The sequence below is a fragment of the Perognathus longimembris genome, chromosome 10 (assembly GCF_023159225.1).
Source record: "Perognathus longimembris pacificus isolate PPM17 chromosome 10, ASM2315922v1, whole genome shotgun sequence".
Taxonomy (NCBI): domain Eukaryota; kingdom Metazoa; phylum Chordata; class Mammalia; order Rodentia; family Heteromyidae; genus Perognathus; species Perognathus longimembris.
The window spans coordinates 9,699,136-9,719,106 of record NC_063170.1 but is presented as its reverse complement, the minus strand read 5'-3'; the positions used below and the strand labels follow the sequence as shown (position 1 = coordinate 9,719,106).

The 19,971-nt window shown below is 41.2% G+C and overlaps 1 protein-coding gene across 1 annotated transcript in view; it reads left to right on the top strand.

Annotated features, from left to right (window-relative positions):
* The first annotated feature begins 1,052 nt into the window (after positions 1-1,052).
* Pmfbp1 (polyamine modulated factor 1 binding protein 1) overlaps positions 1,053-19,971 on the top strand; it is a 36,431-nt gene continuing 17,512 nt past the window's right edge. Inside the window, exons 1-5 of the mRNA XM_048354738.1 lie at positions 1,053-1,103; positions 5,764-5,919; positions 13,827-14,075; positions 17,277-17,498; positions 18,718-18,888. Coding sequence (XP_048210695.1) covers positions 1,053-1,103; positions 5,764-5,919; positions 13,827-14,075; positions 17,277-17,498; positions 18,718-18,888 — 849 coding nt within the window. The remainder of the gene's footprint in view (positions 1,104-5,763; positions 5,920-13,826; positions 14,076-17,276; positions 17,499-18,717; positions 18,889-19,971) is intronic.

The window sequence follows — 19,971 nt, the reverse complement described above, 5'->3', positions numbered from 1 at the left end:
GTAGTGAACGCCCAGCTTACTCCTCCTGGGTAGCCTGAACAACATCATCCTTCCCATGATGCATCTCCATGTGTGAAGACTCAAGGGAGTATACAATGTAAAAAGTCGGAATACAACTTCTTGAAACATTCCAGGTTCCATGGATCAACAGCATTCTTTCCTCCTCTTGGCCTTTATTGGGATGGGGAGGCATGTGGTTCATTACAAAGAATGAGTATTTTGATAACTTCTCATTCTCGAAACTATTCTGCAGGTAAGTACTTGGTGGAAATATCCCCTCAGGTTAAAATTAAAACCGTAAGGAATTAGATTATTTTAGTAAGTTCAGTGCATTATGACCTCAAATGCATCATCGTATACTTAAACACGTACATGTGCCAAAATCCTGGGTTTCCTTGGACGCTTTTTATATAATTTTCAGCACCTTATATGAGTCCTGCCTTTATAAGCACCAACTTTATGGCAAGTTGGTGCTTCACATCATCACACGCTTCAAATTAATAGTTACAAATAGATGGAAGATCTTTCTGGCATAGTAAGACAGCCTATGTTGTGTAACCTTAGGTAAGCTGCTTTGCCTTCCTGCACCTGTTTTCTGTAAACTGATAATAGTAATAATAATAATAATAATACCTCCTCAGAGTTATGTGACTGTGAAGTTGGATCCTGTATGTCCGGTCTTGTTCATTAAAAAGTATACAGTATGTAACTATATCTGAGGTAGGCGATACCTAGAAATTTAGAAAGTAAGCTCAATTCGGACCTTTCAGATCCCAAGATAGATGAATTTAGAAACCAAATAGTAGTGGTTTTCTGGAGAAGTTGTAAAACCATGGTTCTGCCTCCCTCGTGAGTGTTTTAACACTAACACTTTTGATAACACAAACAGATGAGTAAGAAGAGTTGGTATTGCTGGCAGTCTAGGAAAATTCTCCAAACCTCCTGCTGAGCTCATAGAACCAGCTGGGAAAGTTTTTAAAAGGCTGGACTCATTTATGCTTTTTCCATCTTAAACACTTGGACTTTTTCAGGTTGATAACAAAGCTCACAAGATGCTAAAGCTGAAAGGAGAATTGAGGGCTGCCAAGGGACTGAAAGATGAGGTAAGGATCCTAACTTTCCTGCATACACAAAGTTGAACCTTTGTCATAAGGAACTCCTTTTCAAGTTTCATCCTTCAGACTTCCATATATAAATTCTTCCATAAAATATCATGGACAGAAATGAACAGGGGAGCCCAGACTCAAGCCTCAGTGGGTCTGAGTCCAATACTCATGGCAGAGTGATACTGGGGGTGTTGCTTACTGACTCTACACTGCTTTTGCCTCACCTAGAAAATCGCACCTGTTGAGCACCTGTTTCAATGGCTTGCTGGATTACATGATACTCTATGTAAAAGGCACCTCATAAAGATTTCCTATCATGTCTCGCATTCTTATTTATGTGGGATGATATAGAAATACAGTGTTCTGATTTCTGTAATATTTTGACCAGACTGTAGATAATGTGTTCTCTAGCTTGTTCCAGAAAGATTGAAGGGATCTGTCATGGTGAGTATAGAGCTGTACTATGTGACATATGCTTCGCTAAGGACCTCCTCCCAAGAGGTAAGCAGCTCCTAACACAGTCATTTCCACCCCTTCCTACCAGAACTACTGGCGCCAGTGGGAACTTGCCACCAGTTCTACAAGGAACAAGAACCTGGTACAGATTTTCCAGACGGCCATTCTTTCATTGAATTGCCTAAGCACCTTCAACATGCTCAGTCAGCATTGCTGTAGGAGCTGAGAGTGAACAAAATAGACTACCACCCTTCTCCCATGGAGCTTATCTTCTAGTGAAAGAATTCCTTCAAAGCCGAATGATGGCAGAAAGTTCCTAGCAATTGCCCAAGTGACAGCAAAAGCAATCCACGTTCCCTAGATGCCATATGCCCATGAACCCATCTCTCTACAAGAGACCATATACATCTTAAGTGATATGCCAAGGTTGCAGAATTTAGAACAATAAAATATTCTTATTCTTCACCAGATGAACTTAACGTTTTTGCTCATAGGCAAAACCTTGTATGAGTACCTATTAATTCCTATCGAGAGTAGTGCCAACAACTTCGGTGTTTCTGTATGTAAAGAAAATTCAGGAATCTTGTTAGAAATATTAGAACTAATGTTTGAAATAGATAACTGTAAGCCTTATTATTTGTCAAAATGTAAAATTTCCTGAAATCACATTAGGCTTTAAGGTTTGCTGCTTTTTTAAAGCATAACTCTCACCATAAATCTATTGTTAAAAGTAGTGTTTCGCTGTTGGTTAAAGATCTGTGCTCATCCTCAGATAAATAACTTTCCAAAGGTGATGACATTTTTAATACTGTTGATTGACCACGCATTACTTTGGAAACTACCACCCAAGTTTCAAGAGACATCAAGCTTTGGGGGGGGGGGGTTGTTTAGTTTTGTTGTGTGGTACTGAGGATTGAACTCAGGACCTCCAGTTTGCTAGGCCTCTTTTGAAATATGTGTTTGAGAAGTCATGCTGTTTGACCAAAGACCCATTTAATCAATACAGAAAGTTTGCCTCAGTAAATAACCTATTTTCCAATAATTATCAGTACAACGGAAAATGTGGTATTAATACTCACCATTTTGCCTGTGGGTAGGTAACTTTGATAATGTACATGCTTCTAAGCAGAGTGGCCAAAGCTAGGTATCCGAGAACCTGACTTGTCTAAATGAAAACCCACCTAGCAGGCAGAGGCTTGTGATTCCAGCCATCACTAATGACTTCAAATCTGGGAGAGGATCAGATAGTGCCTGAGGGTCAGTATTATGACTCTCAGTTCATCTCATGACCCAGGACTGGTTACAGAGCTATGATTGATGAAATGTCAGATGAAATCTATTCCTGCTGCATATTAATACTTGAAAGGCATCGCCTGGAATTTAGCCTTCATAAAGTACATAGAATTATAAATACTTTACAGCTAATATCTGTGCAAGAAATTAGATTTACTGGCACCCCGGAGGGGAGGGGAAAACTTATCTTTCTGGAGTTGCTGAGGTAAGTGCAGTATCTTTTTCTAACCACCTGAGGTGAAAAATGGAATGTGATGCCTGGAAATCATCTTAATGTTCTTCAAGTGCTTTCGCTCCAGAAGCATCCAAACCCTTTGATGAGTTGGTCTTTAGGAATGATTAGGCTAGGTTTTGGTTTCAAAAACAAATTTTATTCGACCAAGCCAAATACATTTGTTATTCACCTGGTTTAGAAAAACACACCTCTTGTTTTAAAAACAACGAAATGTTCCTGAAAGACTCTGACCCAAAGCGAAATATCCAACTTAGATAAGACCTACAGCCCAGTGATGTAGACTTAAGTTGCATCTACATTCAAGATGGAATTCTGAAGTCCTGTGGTATAAAGACCAGGGTTAGTAGGCCTTCTCTTCAGAGGTCATCACAACTGCAGAAAGGGGATAGCTTTACTGGCCTGAAAGAGAACATTTAACCACTAACTTAGAGAGGCTCAGGTGTGTGCCATTGGTCCTTTGTTAGTGAGCCTGCAGAGCGCTAGACCCCTGGTGACCTGATTTTTTTGCCTTAAGACACACAAATTCTGCATCAAGGCAAGAAGGCAGAGCATTGGACAGGCATGGCACTGTCACAGATCTTTTCATAGGTGCCTAAGGAAAAAAAATGGTTCTGTAGCAAGAGTGGAGGGGACCCTAAGAGTCTCCCTGGCTAGTGTGGCTTCATACCCTCTTCGCCCGATGTGGTGTGACCAAGAGAGAATGGTTCCGAAGCACTAAAATCAAATGGTGGCTGCTTCTCCAGTCAAGAATTTCAAGTTAGAAAACAGTGTCTGCACACACCGTGTTTTCTTTTTAAACCACTCTACAAGTATTCTCTTAAGAGAGTCCCTGGTAATTGTCTTAATGGTAATTACATGCTTAGGGCAGTTGACATCCACTGTTATTTTTCTGAAAGTGAGGAGCAAGGGAAGAGGGATGGGAGTGAGAGGATGGGGGGAGAGTTTTGAGATAATGAAATTCTTTTAATGACAGAGCCATGCCGTTAACCTAATTAAACTGTAAAGTGGTAAAAAAAAAAAATCCAGGTACTAAATGGAAATGAAGGAATAAATCAGCTGAGACAGCAGCACTTCTGGGAAACCTTCTCAATTCCGAATACTCTGACATTGCAGCGTCCGATTCTCACATTGTCCTCTGCCTACCCCCCTCCCCCTTGGCCTTGTGCAGAGGTCTCTTAAACTGACCTGTCCACTAAGGCTTGATTTACGATGTCCGTATCAGGTCTCCAGGTCCCTTGGGAATGAATGTGTGTTATGTAGCTCATATATTTCAGAAGCCAGACCAGTCCATGGGATATAGTGGTGAGCACTGGCTTGAACGGGAAGAATGTGGAATGTGCTTTCCTAGCCCTTCTGCTAACCAGACTTAAGACACTGTAGCCCCAATCTGAGCCATTTCTGTGCTCTGATCCTGCTTTCTCTCTCAGAATTACTCTTAGACTCCTGAGCTCACTTTGCCTATAGGGTCCTAAAAGTAGACATCCTAGGGAGCTTACTTCTCACGGGGAGCCCTGGCACATTGACTGGCTGATGCTGGCTTTGATGGCCCAACTCGCATTGCTGCCAATTGGACTGATTCTGACATATAACATAGGCTCCTAAAGTTCCCCGTGGGGTCAGGTTAGAATGACCCACTGGGCATTGTCTGAAATCGTACCTTGGCTTGGTTTCTTCCCCTTCCCCTTCCTGCTGCCCCTCTCCCTGCCTTCTTCCTTGCTGGTTTCTCTTGGGAGTGTTTCTCTAATTAACGGCACACATCCTCGCATAAGAAGCTGCTTCCCCAGAGTCAGGCACCTCCCATACATTCAGCAACCTCAGAGCCTAGGTCTGAAATCGCAAGGGAGTAACGCCTAGCATCGTGAGAATGAGAAAAAGCAGCACACCGAGAGAACTGAAGCACTGCCCCAGTCAACAGAGGACTTAGCCTAATTCCTTCTCACACTCTGGGCATCCATAGCACAGAAAGCATGAAGTGATAGAGTCCCACCCACCCCACCTACCCAGCTCTGCATCCTGCCCCCACCCCACCCTATGCCATGTTGCTACACTGCACACACTATCTCCATCCCTGCTCATTCTGACCTTGCAACAATTAGCTAATCATTTCCCGTCACAATCAGACACAGTTATCCTACCTAATCAGCCAAAAAGTTCACGTTTGTTCCCTTTGGTGTACCCCTACAAAGAAATCCACTAGATTTGTAGATGAGGGAGGTTTGAGTTAATGGTTAAAGAGAAAGTTAGGAGACTTCAGAATCCCACACCAGCTCCACCAGCAATCTACTACAGCCCTGACAGGTTCATTTCATATCTCAGTATGTTCATTTCATCAGTGGAAGAACCATTAATATTTATAGACAGTTCACTGGGTGCCTGGAATTATTCTAGGTGCAGTGACTTCCTCTTAAAAAAAAAAAAGAAACAATCATCTGATGCATCCACAGCAGTGTGGTAAAGATTAATTAATATAAATAAGTAATTGCATAAGGCAGAGCACTTAGATACCTTACAAATGGATATTGTGTAAATGTTACACAGGATGAGTAATAACAGCAAAGGCTTGATGGACAAATTTTACGTGAATTTAAAGTTTCTGTCAACCTGTTAAGTGAAGGAAAGTTAGCATGTTCTTGATAGTGTATAATCGATGCTTTTGTTTTGCTGTCTGCCTAGGCCCAGGAGAGAGACAGAGAAGTGAGTGGCCTGAACAGCAAGCTCTTAAGCCTGCAACTTGACATCAAGAATCTTCATGATGTCTGCAAGAGACAGGGGAAGACCTTACAGGAGAACCAGCTCTGTGTGGAGGAGGCTATGATGAACGACAGCCACGTAAGGCATTGTTCCTGTGACTACTTGAATCTCCATGGGCCAAGACAATACAAAGTTCTTATCTACATCACTCAGTAGTACTTACTTAAGAAGCAATCAGAACTAAGCACACACACACTAACAGAAAAAGTATCCTTCCCCCTGGGTTTTTTAATCCAGCTGCTTCCAAGTTTATCTTTCTGAGATGCTGCCTTTTCTTTTCTCTTTTTGTTTTTGGTCGTGGGGCTTGAACTCGGGGCCTGGGTGCTCTCCCTGAGCTCTTTTGCACAAGGCTAGTATTCTACCATTCTGACCCATAGCTCCATTTCTGGTTTTCCAGTGGTTAATTGGAGATAAGAGTCTCACTGATTTTCCTGCCTGGGCTAGCTTTAGACCATGATCTTCAGCTCTCAGCCTCATGTGTAGCTAGGATTACAGGTGTGTGCCACCAGCATCCAGCTTCATGCTGCCTTTTTCTTATCTGGCCTTTTACACTTTAGGGTATAGCTCTGAAAATACCAAATTACAGTGATATAAGGCAAGTAATGTCTTCTGATGGAGCTTTAGAAAACTTCTAAGCCAATCGTGAATAAAAGCCACTTCTTCCGCTCTGAGGTAGCACCATTCGTTAGGGCAGTCAGTGCTCATTCATTCCACCCACCTCTGCATCTCATCACCTATGAGCTATTCCTTCTGAAGGCCAGAACACAATCATACAGCAAGCAGAGATACCAGAGAATTAATGCCGCTAAAAAGTTCTCAATAATCTAGATCCTTTCCCCTTATTCTGAGGTAACTCAAGGCATACACTTTGCTCAGGCTCACCATAGGCTACAGTGAGAACACACCCTTCATTCACTTCCTTTCCTTCTCTGTCTCAATTCCCAGATCTGCCCAATATAGAGTCTCCTATAATCACCTACCACATAAACTATTGCTCAACACTCAATTTTTTGTTATGGGGCCTGCTTTTGGGGGTACCCAAGGCAAGACACTCAGTAATACTTAGCCTGAGCAGTAATACCTACTAGCATGACCATCTTCTTGACACTGTTAGTTGAACAAATACTGACCTAGAGTCTATGTATCATCAGTTGAAACCATTTTATTTAGCTCGAGGTTCTCTCTCTTTGCAGTCTTTGGAAACACTAAAGCCTAAAACCAGTCATTACACTTATCCACACAAACACAAAATCCATTGGGATATGTCTTCTCACAGCTCCCTAAAATCTGAGTTTCCAAGAATTCCTTACCGGTAGACCTTATTTCCAATTTAATGATTCAGGTTCTGTGTAAACATAAGGCAGATACTAGCTGCACATGCCTTTGCTGAACCCACAGGTTAGTCTCCCAGCTACTGTGTAAGCAACCAATGTGTTTCTTGTGCTCAAGGATCTGGTCTCCTTCATTGTGGCTATTAGAGTTCTGCCAGGACTTCACCATAGAAACCACAACTTGTTCTCCTCAAGGTCCTAAAAATGCTACTAACTATGTACCTCCACCTCACCTTCCTGGGCATTGCTGTCCTTTCCTCGGGAAGTCGCGAATATAGAATCATGGTACTCCTAAATGGATCTCAGGAAGATGATCATAACTTACTTCCTTCTAAATATTAACATTTCAGGATATTTTTGCCATAGCTATCATGAGTTTACTTATTCCCCAGCCAGGGAAAGCCATGTGGCTTATAAATGTACCTGGCAGCTTGAAAGGAAAAAGGTATTAAATTGCATTTTATTATTCTAATTGCCCAGAAGAAGGTCTAACAGCTTGAAACAAGCTTTAAAACAAGCCCTTTTTTCCCCTAGCACTTAGTGCAAAATTTAAATTGCAGACTATGCATACAAATACACAATTACATGAGACCTATACTCATGTACTCAGAAAAATCCCTTTAAGATTTGCCTTCTAGAAAGCAATGTAATGTGGGAACAAAAGGAAAACCCATGACTTTCTGGAATTTTTGACTAATATATCTGACAAAGAGCTAGAGAAATAGGGCAGAGGTCATGATTCAGGACCAGAGTTGAGAGGGGAAAGCAAAATATTGCATCAGATGTTACATGTAACAAAAGGAGAGAAGGAGGAGGCAGGTGCTAGGAAACAACATGCCTTGACCTTATAAATTTAAAAACATTATGCTCCAAAACACTGGGACATTGCAGAGAGTCGGGTAAAACAAGTGAGGTGTTCAGGATGCAGAACTTATGGGTACTTGTTCTTCAGGTGCCAACCTGTGCTTGCTTATCCCTGAGACTAACTACTTAAAATTTTCCCTTCACCTCAGAAACCCAAGGCATGGCCCTCGCTAGGAACTGAAAGAATGTCCCAGCATAAAAAGGAAAAAAAGCAGTAGAGATGCCAAAGTGAAATGATGATAAAATCAATAAAGAAAAGGCCTCTTGAGCAACCTGGCCTTTCCTAGGTTCTACTCCCAGTCAGAGGTATGAGGATACTGAACAGCTTTTCAACTAAACTGCATCCTGAGGGAACGTGTGTTAATTAAACCACAGTTCTGCACTCTACCAGCACAAATACATGAAGTATAATTTATAAAAGAAGTAACAGACATACTCAGGAGGCTGAGATCTAAGGATCATGGTTCAAGGCCAGCCTGGGCAGGAAAATCCATGGGGCTCTTATTGACAATTAGCCACCAGAAAACTGGAAGTGGTGCTGCTTGAGCAAAAGAGCTCAGGGACCGTGCCTATGCCCTGAGTTCAAGCCCTATGACCGACTAAAAAACAAAAGGAGGAGGAGGAGGAGGAGGAGGAAGAAGAAGACTAAAATGATTGTAGAAAAAAGATAATGACACTTTAAACTCCCAAATAAGGCCCATGGAGCATTCTCCAAAATGGACCGTATCCTAGGATACACAGCCTAAGAAAATACAAAAGGATCAAGGTAACTCCTTGTATCCTATCTGATCACAGTGGAATTAAACTAGTTCCCAACAACAAAACATCCTGCAGAAAACTCTTAAACACATGGAGACTGAACCACACACTGCTCAGCAACACATGGGTCATTGAAGAAAATAAAGGGGGAAGTCAGAAATGTCTTACAATTCAATGAAAATGAAAACACATCATACCAGAACCTCTGGGGGTACTGCAGAAGCAGTGTTGAGAGGAAAGCTCATAGCTCTAAGTGCATCATAAAGAAAACAGAAACAGCACAAGTAAATAATCTCATGGTGCAAGTAAAGCTGCTAGAAAAAAACAGGAACAACCAAACCCAAAACTACTAGACAGAGAGAGATAGTAAAGATTAGGGCAGAAATCAATGAAATAGAGACTTTAAAAAACTATACATAAAATCAAAGCAAAAAGCTGGTTCTTCAAAAAAAAATTTAAACCAATGAAATTGATGAAGAAAAGAAGAGACAAAATCAACAGAATTAGAAATGCCAACGGCAAGAGCGCTTGCCTTGTATACATGAAGCCCTGGGTTCGATTCCCCAGCACCACATATATAGAAAATGGCCAGAAGTGGCGCTGTGGCTCAAGTGGTAGAGTGCTAGCCTTGAGCAAAAAGAAGCCAGGGACAGTGCTCAGGCCCTGAGTCCAAGCCCCAGGACTGGCAAAAAAAAAAAAAAGAAATGCCAATGGAAATATTACAATAAACATCCAAGAAATCCAAATGATTGTGAAGGACTACTTTCAAAATCTATACAGAAATAAGATGGAAAATCAAGTAGAAATGGATAAATTCCTAGAGACACACAAACTGTCTAAACTGAACCAAGAAGATATAAACCACTTAAGCAGGCCTATAACACGAAATATGATTGAGGAAATAATCGGGAGTCATCCAAACAGGAAAAGCCCAGGTCCCAATGGATTCACAGCTGAATTTTATAAGACTTTTCAAGTTGAACTAACACTGGTACTCCTCAAACTTTTCCATGAACTAGAAACTAGAAGGATCAATTCAAAATTTATTTTATGAAGCCAGGATCACATTCATCCCAAAACTGGATAGGGATGCAACAAAAAAGAGACTATAATATAGACCAATCTCTCTGATGAACACAGACACAAAGCTCTTCAATAAAATACTAGCCAACAGAATTTGGCAACTAGTCAAAAGAAAAATCATGTATTATGTTCAAGTGGGTTTTACCCCAGAGATGCAAGGCTGGTTTAACATATGTAAATCAATAAATGTAGCACTTCACATTAACACAACCAAAGCCAAGAACCACATGACCATCTCAATGATGCAGAAAAAGCCTTCAACAAACTCTAACCTCCATGCTAAATGCTCTGGAGATAATAGGAATAAAAGGGACATACACCTCAAAATAATAAAGTCTATATATAACAAACCAGTAGCCAACATCATACTGAATGGAGGGACAAAGGGTGAACAAATGCAGCAGTAGTACTCACTAGGCACTATGTTGAAAATGAACTATATAACCTGTGGGTAGGATGGGAGGGCAAAACTGGCAGTGAGCAAGAGAAGGGGTGACATTGTCCAAAAAGAAATGTACTCTTTACCTGACTTATATAACTGTAACCCCTCTGTACATCACATTCATAATAGCAATTACAAAAAAAATTTTTTTAACTCCCAAATCAGGGATCCAGTTATCAGAATGCCAACCCGTGATAGGAGAGTGTGAACTCAAATAGGGAATCAAATAGTTAAAAGGTATTTTGAAAAGCTGGCTTCAGGCAAATCAGCAGGGCCTGATGACATTCTTCTAAGAGTACTTAAAGAATTGGCAGGTGTTATTACATAGCTCCTAGTGATTATTTTTGAGAACTCAAGAGGATAAAGAAAGTCCCTGTAGACTCAAAAAAGGGTAAATGAAGTGCTCATCTTTTTAAAAAGGGAAAAAGGACAATCCTGGTAATTATAGACCTGTCAGCTTAACTTCAATATCAGGGAAAATATAGAACTTAACATCAATCAATTAGCATCAACTTGAAAAGCACAAAGTATTGGGTGGAAACCAATGTGACTTTTCAAAAGGCAAATCATGCCAAGCTAATTAATTTCCTTCTGTGATCAAGTGGCCACATAGCAAGGAAGGAGCAATAGCTATAATCTCTTGGACCACAAATAGGGCTGAAAGGTTGACTAAATATGGGAACAGGTTCCTATGAGCGGCCATTGCTCTCCATCTTTCAGGTATCTAATGCTGCCAAGATAGCCGAGAAAGCTAGTAGAGGAGATGACTCCAGAATCACATTCACTTCTGGACAGCCACCTTAAGAACTCGTCTGTCAGGCATTAGTGGTGCATGCCTATAATCCCAAGTACTCAGGAAGCAGAGATCTGAATGATCATGGAACCAAGCCAGCCTGAAACATAAAAAGGCTAGCCAGAACCCCATCTCAGAAAATAAATAAAAATAAAAAGTGAGGCACCGTGGTACACACCTGTCATCCCAGTTTAGCAGGAGGTGTGAGTAGAAGATTGTGGTTCCAGGACAGCCTAGGTAAAGACACATGTTCCCACTACAAAAATAACTAATGCAAAAAGCAATTAAGGTGTGGTTCAAGTGGGTAGAGCACATGCCCTACAACAGTAAGGCTTTGCTCATTCATTTTCTCTCAGTTTGAGAGTTGAAGAAAAGCCAGGCCCTGGTGGCTCATGCCTATGTAATCTTGGCTACTCAAACAATTGAGAGCTAAGGATTGCACTTCAAAGCCAGCATAAGCAGGAAAGTCTGTGAGATTCTTATCTCCAATTAACCAGCAAAAAAAAAAAAGCTGGGGGCTGGGGATATAGCCTAGTAGCAAGAGTGCCTGCCTCGGATACATGAGGCCCTAGGTTCGATTCCCCAGCACCACATATACAGAAAACGGCCAGAAGCGGCGCTGTGGCTCAAGTGGCAGAGTGCTAGCCTTGAGCGGGAAGAAGCCAGGGACAGTGCTCAGGCCCTGAGTCCAAGGCCCAGGACTGGCCAAAAAAAAAAAAAAAAGCTGGAAATGGAGCTGTGGCTCACACAGTAGAGTGCTAGCCTTGAGCACAAAAACTCGGGGACAGAGCCTAGGACTTGAGTTCAAGCCCCAGGACATCCCAGGACACACACACACACACACACACACACACACACACACACACACACACACACAGAAAATTGAAGAATATAACATCTATGTCTCCACTAGAAAAAAGGCAAGTTTTTAAAAGGAAGAAGCAGGGCTGGGGATATAGCCTAGCGGCACGAGTGCCAGCCTCGGATACACGAGGCCCTAGGTTCGATTCCCCAGCACCACATATACAGAAAACGGCCAGAAGCGGCGCTGTGGCTCAAGTGGCAGAGTGCTAGCCTTGAGCGGGAAGAAGCCAGGGACAGTGCTCAGGCCCTGAGTCCAAGGCCCAGGACTGGCCAAAAAAAAAAAAAAAAAAAAAGATAAAAGGAAGAAGCAGACAAAAATACATTAGTACCTTCATGAAATTGTTCTTTAGTATGTATGTATGTATGTTTGTATAAAGAGAGAGAATGTAGATTTAATCCATAGCTTGACATTATTTTATATTCATTTAGATTAAGAAAAAATATTTAAATGCATAAAGACAAATAAAAATTAAATATATCTCAAATAAGTTTAGGAACTTCTCCACGTCTTTGAATTTTGATTCCTCTAAACCCATAGGTATTTGTATGTGACATCTCTAAAATTCCTGTCCAAGAATTCTAGTCCCTTTATAGATTTAATCAGTCCTTATCATCAAGCACATTAGGTCAAGTACTATATCTGTCTTGTGCTGCAAAAGTTGAAAAAAATTCTCATCACTATGACCTCAGACCAAAAGTAAGTCCACAGGAAGCTTGAAAGCCAAAGAGTAACTCTGAACACCAGGTATGAGGAGGAGAATTTGACTCCTTTTAAACAATTGGGGGAAAAAAATCCTTTGGTCGGCCACCAGTGGCTCATACCTAGCTACTCAGGAGGCTGAGGATTGTGGTTCAAAGCCAGCCCAGGCAGGAAAGTACGTGAGGCTTATCTCCAATTAACCACCAGAAAACTGGAAGTGGCACTGTGGCTCAAGTGGTAGTCCTCACAGATTGATTGAATCTCCTTTAACAAAGGCCTAGAGAAAAAGGGTTTTACCTAAAATAGTAGGGATTTTATTACATATTTGCTTCACTAAAAACCCTTCTAAATTGACCCTTTCATAGAACATTCACTTCTTTGCTTCAGTTCTGAATAGATTAAGAACTTATATTCACAGAAGTTTTTCTAAGTAGTTCCTAGGCCCCTCAGCCTTCCGGTGTAGACAATAGGATTTTAGGTTTTTAGGGCATTTCTTCTACACAGCAGTATATACCGTTGGGCTGAGCGTCCTCTACCTTATCTGTGCTACCACCTCCCACTCTTAGTAAAGATTTTCTCCTTGTGTCTCAGTTTGAGCTCACTAAAACTCCATCTCTCCAGTTACTCATCAGGTCAAACCCTTGAAGTCACCATCTTGTCTTTGCATGGCCATAATTTCTCCCCATCTGACATCAGTGGATTTGCAGGATTCTATCTTAATATATATCTAGAGTCCAGCTGCTTCTCCCTCCCTCCACTATTACCACCTTATTCCCCACCACTATTTCTAGCCTGGATTCTCTAATTAGATCCTATACACTTCCAAGTCAATTATGTCATTTTTATATGTGAAAGCAAAATATAAGCATGTTACTTGTGTCTCCAGATCCTTTGCACATATGATTTTTTGACCACAAACCATCAGCTTCTGATGGGGGAGAACCTTTTGTTGTTGTTGATGATGATGTTGTTTCTTACGTAATAGGACTGTGATACATTTCCTATGAATAGAGTGAAATGTTTAGTAAGTTGTCTGGATGACAAAAGAATGGATAGGTAGACACAAATGGTGGGATGAATGAAAAGAGTCAAAGAACAACTCCATCCTTGGTGATGGACCAACGCCTTTTTGTATGTGCTGTGTTACAGAACAAGAAGCAAGCAAAGGCGTTAGCATTCAGAGAGGCCCAGATGGAATTTGGGTCTACTAAACAGTGCCATCTGAGACAACTCCAGCAACTGAAGAAGAAACTTATAGCCCTGCAGCAAGAACTAGAGTTTCGCACAGAGGAGCTGCAGACTTCCTATTGTTCTCTCCTGCAGTACCAGTCCATCCTGGAAAAGCAGACTTCCGACCTGGTTATTCTCCACCACCACTGCAAACTGAAAGAGGATGAGGTATGGCTAGACTCACGGTGGAAATGTCCATGTGTCTGTGTGCCAAAGCAAGCACATCCATGCGGAGGCAAACATGGCCTCATAGAGCATTCCAGCACCTTGAACAGGTTGTGAAAACTTTCCTTCTTTCATTCTTGTGCCTTTTGAAGCTAGGAAGAAGGGAACTAAACAGAATGGCATCACTGGGTGAGAGTTCCGATATTCATGTGTGTAGATCGTGTGGAACGTGTGTGCGCGCGCATCCATCTTCACCCCCCTATTCCCATTGCAATTTAAATGCAAAAGACTCTAGGTCTCTGAGGATTCATTTTTTTCCTAACTGTAAGGGCCATTAAATCAACTATTTTTAGAAAAAAAATCAGGTTTTGATGATATATAAATTCCTGCACCTGCACAGCTGATAAGATAGCCAGACACTGACTGAGTCCGTCACTGAGAAGGGCAGATCATTTTTTCAGGTTGGAGTTTTAGATCTCATGGACTTAGTTTAAGTATATTCTGGACATTCATCTATATTCATGCTCTAAGGCAATATTCTTTAAACCAAGGAGCAGCATCCCTGTAGAACCCCAAATAAATTACAAAGGCCCATAGCTACAGAACTAAAGCCAGCTAAGCAGTATGAACACTAATGCCAAAAAACAAAATGGTTCAAGTAATGGAACAGACAAACTCCTATCAGAGGGCTTCCTCTGGCGTTTTCTTCCTTCTGATTTTAAGGACAATTCCAAGGACTATTTTTGACAGTGCTGTTGCTGAAGGACCAACTCCAGGGTCCTTATAATGGGTCTTAGACAACATAGAATTGTTTTTATTTGGAAATAATTTGCAGTAAAAGACTGAGTGGGAAGGAACAAAGAAAGGTAAACTGGACCAAAACCTGTGAGCACAAACCATGGTTTAATAAAGCTAGTGGAAAGCTACATTAAAACTGGCTGGTTTGTTTAACTTAAGCAAGAGTCCAACCCTGACGTAATTGGAATAATTAACCATTTGTTTATGTCATACAAGTGATGATCAGATAGATGAACAGAGATCTGTTACTGTTAGGGTAACTGCATTTTTTCATCATGTATGACACCCTAGCCTTTGGCCCCACCAGCACAACCCCTCAAGGATTGCATTCTCGGGACTACCTAAGGTGACTGCCAGAGCTCCAACCATCCTATCCTGTTCCACGTACTCCAGAGATAAAGAGAAAGGTGGGAAGAAGGGAAGACTGCTTCCTTTTTAGGACACTTTTCAGAAGCTCCACACTTTCACTTACATGCTGTGGTCCATAATTAGTCGCATGGCTACAGCTGGTTCCCAGAAAGCATGGGAATGTGGGGTTTGGGGAGGGGTACTGCTGCCCCCAGTCAAGCCAAGGTTTTATAATTAAGGAGCCTGGGGAGAATAGATACAAAATTTACAGAAGCATCAAACTTCTGCCTAGGGTCGGCCAACCACAGCCCCCCCCCCCCCCAAAGCCCTAGGGTGGTGATCAAAGAGGAGCAGGAAGTTGGTGAAGGAATCGCTATGGAGCAGGTTACTTGCTGTAACCCCTGGGAACCCTCAGAGATACTACAATAGAACACGCCCCTGAATTAACCCATTAGAGCAACCCAGGTATAAGTTGAGGACCACTCCTGTGGGTACTCACCAGCACTTTCAACTGCCTCTTGCCCCTCTGACTAAGAAAAGCTCTTGGAGAAAGAGCTATAGGAAGGAGCCCAGTGTGCAAAGAAATACAGAATTCAAATTGGATGTGAGTAGGCCATTGACAGTTAATGTTACGAACAAATATAAAATACCCCTCTCTTCTTATCTAACAAACACCTTAAACTAAATGACCCTTTCCTAAGAAGAATCTCAAATATTAGGTAGCAAGTATGATTAGCCTAAACTAATGGAACATGTCCTATTCGAACTATTAATCCCTTTGACACATACAATTTGAGCTGTGCAACTTAACCCAGCCCATTACATATAAATGTTTTTTTCATATGTTTTTTTTTCTTATTTATTGTCAAAGTGATGTACAGAGAGGTTACAGCTTCATACGTTAGGCCTTGGGTACATTTCTTGTACTGTTTGTTACCTCCTCCCTCATTCCCCCCTCCCCCTCCCCCTTTCCCTCTCCCCCCATCTGTTGTTCAGTTGGTTTACACCAAATGGTTTTGCAAGTATTGCTTTTGGAGTCGTTTGTCTTTTTATCCTTTGTCTTTCTGTTTTGATATTCCCTTTCACTTCCCTAGTTCTAATACCAGTATATATAGTATCCAGGGTACTCAGATGAGATACAGTGATAGCGCAGGGACAACCACGGGAAGGGGATACAAGAGGATCATCAACAATAGAAGCTACGGTTTCATATGGCATGTTGAAAGTAATTACAGCAGTGATATAACAGTTGTTTCCATAACATGGGTTTCATTTCACTTAGCATCATCTTATGCATTCATAAGGGAATAGCTATTAGGGCTCTTCTGATCCTCTGCTGTGACTAGCCTAAACCTGTGCTAATTATTCCCTATGAGGGAGACCATAGAGTCCATGTTTCTTTGGGTCTGGCTCACTTCACTTAGTATAATTTTTTCCATATAAATCTTATAGGTTGTAAGCATTTTTAAGTCTTTAAGAGGTGAGACTATGTCTTATTTGTATACATCCCCTCTGCACTCAATACAATGCTCATGACCATTGGGTGACTCATTACTTGATGAGGAGAAAAAGGAATCTAAATAAGAGTCCTACAAATCTCAGAGGAACTCTGAGTCATGCTCCAGCCACTGTCTCTTGGAAATTTTGTTGACATGGAACTGTATGCATGAGGGTCTGTACATTTTCCAAATTAGACCTCTAGAGAATGCATGGGAAAGAAAGGATACTAACATTTCAAGCCCTTAAAAATGGAGCAGTATAAATCCATTCCTGTGACTCAACCAATATTTATTGAATTCCTTCCAAATGTTGGTCAGGATGGAACATAGAAAGATCTCTTTCTTTAAGGAGTTTAACCTGCAAATAGGATGCTTTTTATTTCTATTCATTCTCGTCTTGGTATTACTTATCATAGCTTTTAGATCTATGCTCCCCCTATTCCATATATCTGGGTTTCTCTTTTAGATAGAAGACTGCCATGCATGGAGTCTTATAACCATATCCATTCCTCATTTGATGCTTTCATAGGCTTAGTGTGATTTTGTTCCTGTGTAACAGGTGACCTTCTATGAGGAAGAAATGGGAAATCATAATGTGGACACAGAGGAGAAGCTCCATCTGGCACACAAGCAGCTTGCCTTGGCTGGGGACAAGATTGTCTCCCTAGAAAGGAGCTTAAATCTCTACCGGGATAAATACCAGACTTCCCTGAGCAACATCGAGTTACTAGAGTGCCAAGTGAAGATGCTGGAGGGCGAGCTCAGCGGGATCATCAGTCAGGTAGGATTTCCGTGTTAGGACTCCTCAGACAAGGAGTTCCAGCAAGCAAACATAGGCTCAGCTGTTTCCCACTAATGGTCCTAGCATCTTCCACCAGAAACACAAAACTCACGGGCAGACATCAGCCCCTGCCTTTGGATTTTGCATGCCTTGGTTTTTACACTTCTAGCTTTCATACTGGATAGGATAGGATAGGAAAGACAGACAGATAAATAGATAGATAGATAGATAGATAGATAGATAGATAGATAGATAGATCTATAGGGAGATATTAATATATATGACTTTTCATCTGAAAATTTATATTTTTTCCTTCAAGGAATTTTTCTTCCATTGCTTTTAAGTCAAGCTTCATTTTTTATACTACAGTATTAAGAAAGTATTAGAACCTAAAGATACCTTGTATCTTCACTTTTGTATTCTCTGCCCGCTAATATACTAAATTATTTACATGAACATGATTTGTGGCCGGGTTTAGATTGCTGGCTGACCTTTCTGCAGCTTGCTCATGGGCAGCTTTCATGCTCAGTGAACATGAGCTATTTCTAACTTTGCCTGAAAAGCCCAGTTAGGGAGACACATTTAGTGAGAACAGGATCGACAGTCCATGCTGGAACTCGCTACACTTCTTTTTTTTAACCTTGTGTGTAACTTCACCCTGTTATTAGTGCAAACTAATGAGAGGATAATAACCTTCATGGATGATTTCAGATATCTGAAGAACAATTATCAAAAAGACAAATCCAAAAAGCATAGCTTTTGGAGAACTTTTTTTTCTTTATATTAAGGAATCTTATACCTCCCATATATGAGCATGTACTTTTAGAACATAGGTCTGTAGTTTTTTCTATGATTGTTGAGTTCTGACTCACAAATGGCAAATAAAAAGTTCATTTGTGTGTGTGTGTGTGTGTGTGTGTGTGTGTGTCTGTGTGTGTGTGTGTCTGTGTCTGTGTCTGTGTCTGTGTGCGCACCAGTCTTGGGACTTGAGCTCAGGGCCTAGCTGCTGTCCTTAAACCTTATTTTGCTCAGGGCTAGTGCTCTACCACTGAAGATCCAGCGTCACTTCTGATTTTTTCTGAGTAGTTTATTGGAGATAAGAGTCTCACAGACTTTCCTGCCTAGGCTGTCTTTGAACCACCCATCCTAACTGAGAAGTTAGGATTGTAGACGTGGGCCACCCGTACCTAGCCCAACTCATTATCTTTTAATACCACAGGATCCTGAAAACAAAGGCGATCACTCAAAGGTGCGGTTATACCCTTCCTCCTGCATGATTCAAGAGCATCAGGAGACCCTGAAACGACTGTCCGAAGTCTGGCAAAAGGTCTCTGAACAGGATGACCTAATCCAGGAGCTTCGAAATAAGCTAGCCTGCAGCAATGCTTTGGTAAGTGCCTTGGTCTAGAACATTGCTCTGAGAAATCCCCAATAAGCTATGTGGAATAAATGAGGGAAAGAGAATCATCTGATTAATCTCTTGCACCAAGACCTGCCCCATATCCTGTTCATATTAATTTCGAGATTCTTAAAAACTTGAAATCTCTCACACAACAACTTAAGTACTCATCCGTAGGTAAATAGACAGCAAACCGTAGAGAGAAATTAGAGCTGCATGGAAAGAAGTTTGTGGTATTTGGTTGGCAATAAGTTGCAGAATCCTATGTCTAGTATGATCTCATTTTTGTTTTTAAAAAATCACTATTAAGTGCATGGTACTCGTAAACTGACGTGTTGACCTGAAACCCTTTGTACAGCTGCTTCAGGGTAATTTCTTTTAAATTTTAAATCACTGATCATAAGTATATGTCAATTTTCAATCATGTTCTCCCTCTCTTTGTGGAAGTAGGAGAGGGCATAAGTAGAAGCTTTTTCATTGTTGTTCTGTTTTGGGTTTTTGCCAGTCCTGAGGATTGAACTTGGCCTGGGCACTGTCCCTGAGCATCTTTTGTCAAGGCTAGCACTCTACCACTTGAGCCACAGCGCTACTTCTGGCTTTTTCTGTTGATGTGGTTCTGAGGAATTGAACCCAGGGCTTCATATATGCTAAACAAGCACTGTACCACTAAGCCACATTCCCAGCCCTGAGCCTTTTTTTTCTTAATGTTTGGGGTTTGTTTAAATTGTTTCCCACATATTCAAAATGCATGATATTAAAAAGAAAAGTTCATGTTCTCTAACTTTTTCTTGTCACACATGCGCATTCACCCAATGCATAAGAAATATCTTCCCATAATTCTCAGATTCTATATCATATCTGCTGGTCATTTTAGCACTTTTTTGTCATCTCCTCCAAAGAACCTGTGGAGCCCACAGAAGTTCAGGTCTAAAATGTGGCCATTGACAGGCCAGCGTCAAATCACTGCTAGACAACCTTGATATCCCAGATTGAGACCATAACTCCTCCTTCCTGTCAACCCCATGGGAGCTGCATAGTGACATAACATTGTATTAACAAGCTTCTCCTGAAGAA